Source organism: Labrus mixtus, chromosome 11 (genome assembly GCF_963584025.1).
Source record: "Labrus mixtus chromosome 11, fLabMix1.1, whole genome shotgun sequence".
Lineage (NCBI taxonomy): Eukaryota > Metazoa > Chordata > Actinopteri > Labriformes > Labridae > Labrus > Labrus mixtus.
Window position 1 is genome coordinate 10866321 of NC_083622.1, and position 10470 is coordinate 10876790.

The window sequence follows — 10470 nt, forward strand, 5'->3', positions numbered from 1 at the left end:
GCAGACCAATCAGAGCAGACTTGGCCCACGTGGGGTCTAACAGTGGGGGCTCAGCAGAGCGTAGCTGACGGACTCAGAGCGTAGAGGGAGCAAGGAGGAGCAGTACATGAAAACAGACACTTTTTTCGGACTTTAGCTATTGTGAACGTACAAAAGTAGGTACATAGATTAAATACACAAACCCCAAAAAGGGCATAATATGGGATCTTTAAAGCTGAAGTTTCATAGAGATACTTCAAACATGAGCTTGTTACTTACCCCCAGGACTGACTGAGACGTGCCCTGGAGCTTCTTCAGATGCTGGGACACAGAGCAGCACGCAGGGCTGTAACAAAGGCCTTTGAGGATTTGGCATATTGGAGGTAAAACACTTTGGGGGTCCGAGGTCAAAGTGAGCACAGTGACCCCTTCAGCCTTGGTCATGGTCACAGACATCCTGCCAGCTCCGACAGACTGAAAACACAAGAGAGTAACTGCAGAATCAGTTTGCTGTTTCTTATTCCTTAAGTTTTAAAATAGTTACAAGCTGAATCTAAATGTCAAAGTAGTCCTCATAATCAGTTTTGCTGAGTGACTGACCTTTTCTTTTGGCTGACATTTATCATCTCTTCTATTCCCTCTGACCAAAGTTTCACACAGTCAGTTAACTTTTTACACTTTGTCATTGAACCTTGAAGTGATTTTATGAACCTGTAAGTCTGTGTCGCATAAGGTGACACTAACTTCTCCACATCGGGCTTGAAAGTTGTCAGGAGTATGTGCAAGCATATTCTAAAGTCCGCCCCCCAAAAAAAGATGACACTTGTACAAAGGAAGTTGATACCTCCCGGCCTTAGAGGAACTACTGGAAACTTTAGGTTTTCAGACTTGGGTAAAGTTAGAAACATATTCACAGATTCGGCTTTCCCAGATCAATAACTCATCAGCGGAACATTTCTTTTACAAAACAGACACCTCTCTGCAATCACAACAAGACAGACTGAGAGCTACATTCGTATTTTCCTCAAAACGAGCCATCCTCCGCTCTGAGGAACTTGCATTGGCCTCTACGCAGAGCCGGCTGGTGCTCGCATGCGCAGGGACCGTCTGCAAATTGCAATCCAACCATTGTCTCCTACAGGAGACTGGCGGGATTTTGAAAATGTTGAACGAATTAGCAGAAGATGTGGAAGATCCTGTGGCCGACACCAAATAAGTGGTGCTTTGAAAACCCTGAATTGCGGCCAAAACGGCCCTTCCAATATTCTCCGGTAATTCGTTCGACATTTTCAAAATCCCGCAATTTCAAAATTGGATCGCTTCCTCAAACTTTTATTTTGGTGCTTCCGGTGGGCGGTAGAGTGAATTTGCATATTAGCTAAATATTTAGAAATTGTTGCTAAATATTTAGAAATTGTTGCTAAATATTTAGAGTCTTAGCTAAATATTTAGAAATCGTTGCTAAATATTTAGAAATCGTTGCTAAATATTTAGAGTCTTAGCTAAATATTTAGAAATTGTTGCTAAATATTTAGAAATTGTTGCTAAATATTTAGAAATCGTTGCTAAATATTTAGAGTCTTAGCTAAATATTTAGAAATCTTAGCTAAATATTTAGAGTCTTAGCTAAATATTTAGAAATCGTTGATAAATATTTAGAGTCTTAGCTAAATATTTAGAAATCTTAGCTAAATATTTAGTTTATATTCTATATATTTAGCTTTGATTATAAATATTTACAATCTTAGTTAAATATATAGGATCAAAACTAAATATTTAGAATGTAAACTAAATGCAGCTAAATATTTATATGTATTTTTAACATTTATATATAACATTTAACATTTAGATAAAACATTTAGATATAATATTTAACATTTATATTTGCCAATGAAATTATCTTACATTTTTATTCACAAAAGTAAATTTGACAAAGTTCACAAATATTTCTCTAAATGTGAATAAAAAGTGATGTTTTAGGTCTAAATGTGGAGAAATGTTGTTGTTATTTGTAGTGTGCGCAACTTTACAATCAGCGCCCCATACAGGGGTTTTGTTCTTTATTTCTTGTGGATCATGTTGAGGACAGCCAGTCCCTATGCTTAACTGTCATTGCAAACATAATTTTTTTACATTATAGGCTAGTTGTTAACTGTGTTTTTTTTTTCTTGTCGCCATTGCTTAAATCTAGAAAACGATGTTACATTTTACTTCTCGCCGAAGTCTTCCGCACCCTTCCTACACTGAGCCCCATTTGAGTAGTTTTTTTTTTTTTAAACTGCGAGCATATTTTTCACAACACAAAAAAGAGCTAATCATTAAACTCTCGATGTGATTTAATAACTGTAATTCAGTTTAAGACATTCAGTACTCACATAGGTTTTTTTGGAAAGGCTTTTTGGAAATGATTTCGAAGTTGAGGAAGTCCGTCTCACTCGAACGAGCTGTGGATTTACTTTTATTAGGTAGAGAAGACACACCTACACATTATCCCATGATATCTGTTTCTAACTAGAGTGCTGCTGTCTCAGTAGCGTTGTGCTCAGTGCTGCCCCTTGCGGTCGGAGGCCGTACTGCATTAGCATATCCTCTTAGTTTAATTCTGACCTTTAAAACATTTCAGGCACAAACAATGTTCATTGCGAAAGTAGCTAGTAACATTGCTTTGGCAAAAAATCACAATGTTTTTAAACGATTCTACGTCATTGTTATTGTAATGTGGCGTCCAGCCACGAGGGGCAGCACTGAGGTCCTTTGCCTACGAGTAGGCCAGCAGACTTTCTTTTTCTTTTTCTTTTTTATATAAAGGGAGGAGAAACGAATCATTTTCCAGAAGTACTTCCCCATCTGGGAAATGTGTAGAAAATCCGTCCATTAATCAAGAAGACAAAAGTGACTTCAGTCTTTATGCGATTCTTACATCTACATCATCAAGAGAAGGCGGCACTGACATGATGCAGGGCTGTAGGATGAATAACGTCATCTTTATTGTCAACTTGTGCCATACGTATACTGGACATACAATGTCTTTGAGAAGTCAATTCATTCCAAGTGCAATAAACATCCTTAATCTCACTATGTGACTGATGAGATCTAAACCGTGATTTAATGTGTAAGTGTAGCTGCTCTGCTTGTCTGTGTTACTGACTGCCTGAATGTTTTTGTGCTGTTTTCATGCATTTGGAGAGCCTAAAAAAAGATGTGCATTCAAAATAAATGTGCATAGAGTAGAATAGAGGAGAGGTTTTATCGCACAGATTCAGGCCTGTACAGGTGCACTGGAATGAGTGTGTCATTTTTCTTAATTATAGAAGAGCAACACATTGTAACAAACACAAGAAATATACACTACAGGTAATAACACTGCTTAAACATACACCCTTTATAAAAATGTAAAAAGAGACAATGAAACAACAATAGGACATGTATGTTCTCTTGTTTTGAGACTTTTGCATTTAAATTATTGCACACGACAGTTTTGCACCTGTAGCTACGTTTGCACATTAATAGTTCTGAACATATATTATCTCACATTACGCTGTTGCACTTATTTGGTTCATGGTAATTTTTTCTATGTTATTGCACTTATTATCCATCATGTAGGTCAGATGGGTGATGTTCTACTTCCCACCTTATGTCATGTGCTTTGAGTCTGATGTTGGCTGGTAAGAAGTGGACGTAGACCCGAGATGAGAGTCCTAAGAAAGAGAATGAGACAGAGAGTGAAAACTCAGATGAAGACCTCGATGAGGTGGACTAAGATCCAGAGCCAGATTAAGTGTACCGTCATCTGCACCATCATCTGGTGCCCTGTGCAACACTGCATTTTATATATTTCACTTCACAACATGAACAATTTTAGTTTGAAATGTTCCATATTTTGTCCATTTTCAGGTTTGTACTTTTATTTGGGGTGTCTACTATTAAAAGTTTTCATGCTTTATAATGTTCAAAAACCCTTTATTTTTCTCATCCTGTCCATTGCTGCAGCAGCATTATTAACCAGCTAGTCATATTCTCCATTTTCTGTCTCTTTAACACCTTCTTCCAGGTCCAGTCTTCTCATTAGTCTACTGAATGAAAGAGTTGTATTGAAGTTTGCTCTCATTTCTAACAGGTCTACAGACATTATATTGTAGCAGTGTTAGCGTGCTATACTGTTATCAATGTTTAATTGCACTTAATTATGTTAATTAGGCGCCTTATTTGATAACACGTGCTGTATTCCATGTAGTAGGGAGACCTCTGCTGGACATTTTGCGGAAGTGTGTTTATCATGTATAAATGCCTTGAACTTCAGTTTATTTTAAGTGAGCTATTCATCTTTTCATTATAAGGAGCGTGTCTGTAGGAGCTATTTATTTTATGTTAGATTTTAGTTTGGTATTTAGTTAACTTATATATGTTTGGTGTTGTTTACTAGTATTTCGTTTTTTAAACATGTTTTCTCATGTATATGTGCACCGTTGTAATACACCTTTAAGAAGTTTTTCATGATGCAAAAGCGAAATCATTTATGAGAAGTTGTCTTTTATTTTCATGTAAAGAGGTCAGACAAAGGGATATTGCAATAAATCATTTGCAGCTGTAATTATTCGACATGAGTTTGAGTTGCAAGGTGAAGATTTGCAGATATGACTCATCAAATCAATGACTTTCAGCTTTAAAACAACGACTCATTCAATCCACTCTGATGTCATTAATGTCCCTAAAATGTTTTTTAAAATCTGAAGCAGGTCATCAACGGCTCAGACAATATTGATTAGGGCTGCACAAATATTCAAATAGAAGACACCAAGTGCAATACTGCCCCTCCCCTTTTCTTCTAAATGTACAGATAACCTGCATTATATTAAAATGCAGCTGCAGGTGGTCTGGCCTACACCCACATCTTTGTGGTTTTGAGAGGGATCGTCAGTGAAAATATTACCTTTCATTTCACGTCCTGTAAATCATATCACAACAGTCACATCCCCCCCCCCCCCCCATATCCTGCAGCCTACATGAGTTTGTTTAACAGGCAAAAGAGGAACAACTGTTGGATTTCATTGTGTTCATAGATTCTCCAGTGAAAGAAAAGCATCTTAATTCATTGACAAGCCCGCCTCGTGACATCAGAGCCTCCATCACGTCCATGTTTGAAACATAAGTTGATTCACGCTGATCTGAACTTCTCCAATCAAACGAGACACACATCTTGATTGAAGTCCAGATCCCTTTAATCAAACACTACTCTTTGGACTTCTTCTTTTTCTTCTTCTTTGGAGGAAGTGCCTCCTCGTTCACAATGTCCTCTACAGATGTTTTGTCCTTTTTACATTTTTTCCTTTTCTGCCTCACTGTTGATTCTTCCTCTGTGACTTCTGCTTTGTCTAACTCATCAGCACGTTTTTTCTTTTCGGCTGTCAGAACAGAGTCCTCGGCTGGCTCTGATTGGCTGGATTCTGCGACATTACTTTCCTGTCCCTCAGCAGGTTCACTTTGATGTTTGGAGGATTTCTTCTTCTTCTTCTTCTTCTTTACCGTGGCGTCAGCGTGCAGCTCTGTGGTCTCCTCTGGACTCTCTGCTGCAGGTGAAGACGTCCCTTCTTCTTCCTCGTTCTGCTCCGCGCTCTTTTTCTTCTTTTTATCTTTCCTCTTTGTTTTGTGTGGACGCTCTGCTTCACCGTTTCCTACAAAGATCACGTCCCCATCAGGAGAAACTGCATCGACTATTTCCTCTTTTTTCTCGCTGCCTTTCTTTTTCGGTATCTCATCTGTCTCAGGACTGCTGGGGGCTTTGTCAACATTTAGCTCATCAATGCTCCCAGTGGATTTCCTCTTCTTCATCTTTTTGCTGCGAGGTTCCTCTGCCGTCTCCTCACACCTCTCAGCTCTCTGCTCAGGTGACTGTGAGGGAGCCGGAGTCGATGGAGAATTGGCTGGTTGTTTTTTCTTGCCGTACTTGGCCATGAACTCGGCCTCCTGCTGCTCAAGACGGAGCAGCTTGGCACTCATGGTCATGCCGTGCCTGGCTCCTCTACAGACACAAGCAGAAAAGCATTAGCTATGATGACATCATCATTTTCCATCATTTGGTTATTCTGAAATACTCATACAAACTTTGATTATGGTTAGGGTTAGTGTTTAGCTACTTAAAATATATAAATATATATACTTTGGGCTGTCAGCATTTACTGGTTAATTGTGATTAATCAAGGTTCTGAAATGAATGCATTCATTTTTTAATTCTTTTTTATGTGGTTCAGTTAATAGCATAACCTTCAATCTAACAAAAGGTCTGTACTTTACTTCAAAATAAAAGCAGAGTTGAATTTAAACAGCAAGTTAAGTACTCTCAACTGAAGACAGTAAAACATTTCAAAATAAAAGCCTAACATGTTCATCAGTGATTGGCTGCCACATAGTTTGATCTCTAAACATTTGAGGGTTTCAGACACTCAGGCTTTATGAAATCTTATGAATGAACTCACTTATGGGCGGTGCGTCCTCCACAGGCCTTCATCAGGTCAGCATCAGTGAGCTTACTGAGAATCAATCAATAAATTCAACTTTAACAAAGACATGAAAAAGGCATGAATTTAACCAGAGACAGACGACAAGATGTACGATGCACTCATCTCTGCAGGAATTAAAATAATAAGAACATCAGATGTTTTTACTTGAAGGTGCTGGAGAGATCCATCTTCTGCTCGTCCTCCTCGTCATCGGAGCTGCTGCTGCTGTCGTCTGAGTTTGAGGCCTTTGGTTCCGGCTGCTCCTGACCAGACAGGAGCGTGGCCGACTGAGAGGTATTCAAATAAAAAATATCAGTGACAGTCGGAGCTTTCTCTGAAATTCCTCTTAATGAACTGAATGTTGTCTTGCTGGCCCAGATTGGCTAATAATCATCATGTTGAATTTTAAAGCTGATTTTTGAACTGTTGAAGGATAACGGGTAATACTGATGCTCTATCTGTTTTTTATTTAATAAATCTAATGAGACATTAATAGCCATGTCAATCAACACATGATATACAGTAGCTGATTTCTCTGTGTAATTGCCCTTTATTGCTAAGTAACAATATTGGAAATACATTTTTACCTTGACAAAGCATCCATACAGTTTGGCTTTAGCCAGCGAGGCTTTCCTCGGCATTTTATTGGAGATCATTCCTTCCTCTTCATCTTCCTCCACCGTCTTCTTCAGCTTGATACCGCTCTGAATCACAAAGACACGCAGACAGAACGTGACCTTCTCTCAAAGACTAAAAAGCTAAAAAGACTAAAAGCTCCAGATAAACAGAACACACATCACAATCATACATGAAAAACTGTTTTGAAAAGGTGAGTGTTGAGTAATGATATAAAAGTGGATGGGTCAGTGCAGTGTTGAATATGTGTGGGGAGTGAGTTCAAAGGGAGGGGGCAGATATGGACTAGGCTCTGCCCCCCCCCCCCCAGGTTCAGTGCTTGGTTCTGTGTGGGCGAGACAGGAGGCTGGCGTTGGAAGAACGGAGGCTGCATGAAGGAGTGTGACGGTGGAGGAGAGCAGTGAGGTAAGAGGGGGCGTGGTGGTTGAGGGCTTTGGATACGGTACAGGACAGGACAGGGAGCCAGAGCAGATCTTGCAGGACAGGCGTGACGTGTGATGTGAAATAAACATCAAATAACATTGAGGAACATTGCAGGACTGCATTACTCACTACCTTAAAAATCCAACATGAAAAGTCTGTCAGACATGTCGTACTGGAGCTACATGAAGGTGGGACTCACCTGATCAGACTCCACCTGCAGACTAGAGGAGGCCTTGTTGAAGACGTGATCCCACCAGTGGAAGGTGAACTGCTCGCCTTCCTTATGGCCGACCTGACAGAGAAGAGCAACGTATGAGTTGCACAAATAACAAAACTTTCTACAGAGGAAAAAAAGAGAGCTAAAGATATAGACAGATTAAAACCAGAGGTCACTCACCCCTCCTTTGTCACATTTCACTTTGACTTTGATAGCTTCTGAGATGCCGTTCTCTGCTCGCCCCAGTCCTTTACCTGAGGGGACAATGTGAGTTTAGTGAGAAACCTGCTCCTGAGTCTGATACCTTGTGACGGTTGAACTCAGAAACAAAAGATTACCGTGTTCCCAGCCATGACGCAGGAGTTGCTGCTCTGCAAACTTCAAGCCGCGGCTTTTCTCTTGTACGACTTCAGCCATCCCTTCAAAAGGAAACGTGTTTAATTATGAATTACCATGATCACTGACAATTAAAAACACGGCGCTCATTGAAATATGTTGTACATAATGCCATCTTTAAATGTTCGGTACCAGAAAGAGGAATCATTGTGTTAAACAAATTGATGGTAGCTGGTAAAGTATGGTACACATCTGACAACTGAGTCTGTCTCTACTGAATTTAAAACTTAAACCTCATGATGACGTCTAGAAAAGCGCCAAATAAACATATTTTCCCCTCATCTAACTATGTTGTTAGTTATTCTTTAAGATTTAAGCTGCTGTGTCACACATTTAAATCATACATCGTGCTAATTTAGAAGCTAGTTGTTGTGTATCAGGAGACACAGACCAGAAAGACTAGGAACCATTGAACTAGAGGAAAGTGTTGTACATTAGCTAGATTGTGTACTGTCATAAAATGATTTACGCAGAAAGCAAAAGTCAGAGAAGGACTTCAAATGCCTCAAAACATTCATTTCCTGCCATGACATGATGGCGTTCTGTCGATACGTGCTGCCTTGATGAAAAAAATGCAAAAATGAGAACAGAGTTTATCCTTATCCCTTTTAAATAATGAAATAACTTCATATTCATGCATTGTTAGGGTATTTCCAGGTTTTGGTCCTCTATTGCGTAAGATTTCAGGGGAAGCGTTGATGTTGATTGGACATTTTATCACCTATCAAAATAATGCTCCCACTACAGAATCACTTTAAAACTACTCGTTGCATTTGCACTGCGAGGAAACAGGAAGCGTAGTTTGAACCATTTCTATAATAGAAACCTTTACTTCAGATTTCAGAGGAAGCACGTAAAAGTGAAAAAAAATAATAATAATACCCTGTCAAATTATTTTCCCAGGACTGCACAGAGCCACTCGGTAGCACTATTTGATAAAACACCTAAAACTAAACATGGTCAGTGCAAAATTATTATTATTGTCTTTCTCTCATCTCTCATTCGTTTCCACCTAGAATATCTTGTTGGCTTACACCTCTCAATCGATGTCAGGTCAGTGTTCCCCCTGGGTTTACAGCGTTGGGGGGGGGGGGGGGGGGGGGGGGGTGGGGGGTGGGGGGGGGGCGACTCTAACCATTATCCTATCTCTACAATAATGGCACAAAAAGCCCCCTAAAAAATCTTTAAAAAAAAAATAATAATAATAATAATAATAATTATTATTATTTTTTTGTATAATAATAAAAAATAATAATAATAATTATTATTATTTTTATGACTTGACCTTCAGGGGGTCAACACTGCAGGTTAACAAGCTGCTTCACATTGTTGTTTACATCCATGAAGCTGTCATCACACCGGAAGCTGTGCAGACCCTCTGTGTTGTGATAGTCAAGAGGTAGATATACGTTTTAATAGGGTATCTATCTTTTAACCTGCTGCTTGATTTGAGCTACTAAAAGGTTTTTCCTAGGTTGTGATTCAACCTCATTTCAAACAGATAAACTATTCAGTGGACACAGGTTTGACCCACAGACTGTAAATGTTTATTTAGACACTTTACTGCCATGTTAGGTTCTTGAATCTGCATTTGTTGTGTGCTAAAACCACATTTTCATTCTCACAGGACTTCCCTTCGCTCTAACTTGACAAGACAGAAATGAGCTGATATTAAAGCCACCAGTTGGACACCTGAACACACCGGCTGTGTTGAACGAACAGATTTTTTTTATCATCTTAAATAAAACTGAAATAAAACACAGCCTACCTCCTTGGTGTCTCGTTTTATTAAATCTGCATCTCCACAAACGCCGGACTTGGAAAAACACTCTTTAAATGCAGCAGAAGCATAGACTGTAAATATTAAAGCAGAAGTCGCTAGCCATGCGGCTTCAGTAGAAAGCTGACATGACACCGGAAACACGTCACAATGTACGAACATTAATTAAAAAGGTGAATACCGCCACCTACTGTACCGGAGTATGTAGCTTGAATGAAACTAATTCACATGGAATGTAAATTATTTAACCAAGCAAAACACCTGAATCATTTGTGTTAACCATATATCTTTAAAATAGTCTTTCATTGTAGTAGGTCCCTCTCATTTTGTTCCCAAACCCTGAAGGGTCCTTCAGTATTAACAAATCCGTTCATACACATTCATACGCCGCCGAAGCAGCGGGAGCAACTTGGGGTTAAGTGCCCAAAGACACGTCGGATGTGTGGCTGCAGGAGCTAAGGATCACACCTCCGACAATCTGGTTGAAAAGCCACCCATATAACTTAAAAGCTGTAAAACTCTTATTTATTTAAGTCAGCAGT

General features: G+C 39.3%; 2 protein-coding genes and 1 long non-coding RNA gene across 3 annotated transcripts in view; 1 reads left to right on the plus strand and 2 right to left on the minus strand.

The window, feature by feature from the left end:
- Nucleotides 1-453, plus strand: part of LOC132983588 (uncharacterized) — a 1049-nt gene extending 596 nt beyond the window's left edge. Inside the window, exon 2 of the long non-coding RNA XR_009674852.1 lies at nt 229-453. This is a non-coding gene — a long non-coding RNA (uncharacterized LOC132983588). The remainder of the gene's footprint in view (nt 1-228) is intronic.
- The window catches only part of LOC132983586 (membrane-spanning 4-domains subfamily A member 8-like), a 14857-nt gene extending 5245 nt beyond the window's left edge, over nt 1-9612 (minus strand). The window contains exons 1-2 of the mRNA XM_061049954.1: nt 9606-9612; nt 259-453 (exon numbers count right to left, since the gene is read on the minus strand). Of these exons, the coding sequence (XP_060905937.1) occupies nt 259-435 (177 nt within the window). The 5' untranslated portion in view covers nt 436-453; nt 9606-9612. The remainder of the gene's footprint in view (nt 1-258; nt 454-9605) is intronic.
- gpatch4 (G patch domain containing 4) lies at nt 4493-10075 on the minus strand. The gene is made up of 8 exons (XM_061049953.1): nt 9917-10075; nt 8091-8171; nt 7933-8006; nt 7735-7827; nt 7064-7180; nt 6642-6763; nt 6453-6506; nt 4493-5998 (listed from the first exon to the last, which is right to left on the minus strand). The coding sequence occupies exons 2-8, from the start codon at nt 8167-8169 to the stop codon at nt 5209-5211; spliced, it is 1329 nt and encodes a 442-aa protein (XP_060905936.1). The 5' UTR covers nt 8170-8171; nt 9917-10075; the 3' UTR covers nt 4493-5208.
- Between the last annotated feature and the right edge of the window lie 395 nt (nt 10076-10470).

Excerpts from the sequence above, each read along its gene's own strand:
- gpatch4 (XM_061049953.1), bottom strand. The coding sequence starts at position 8,169 with ATGGCTGAAGTCGTACAAGAGAAAAGCCGCGGCTTGAAGTTTGCAGAG. Across the intron at positions 7,828-7,932 it reads TGAAATGTGACAAAGGAGGG|GTCGGCCATAAGGAAGGCGA; the intron begins GTGAGTGACCTC and ends CTTCTCTGTCAG. Across the intron at positions 5,999-6,452 it reads GGAGGACGCACCGCCCATAA|AGGAGCCAGGCACGGCATGA; the intron begins GTGAGTTCATTC and ends TTGTGTCTGTAG.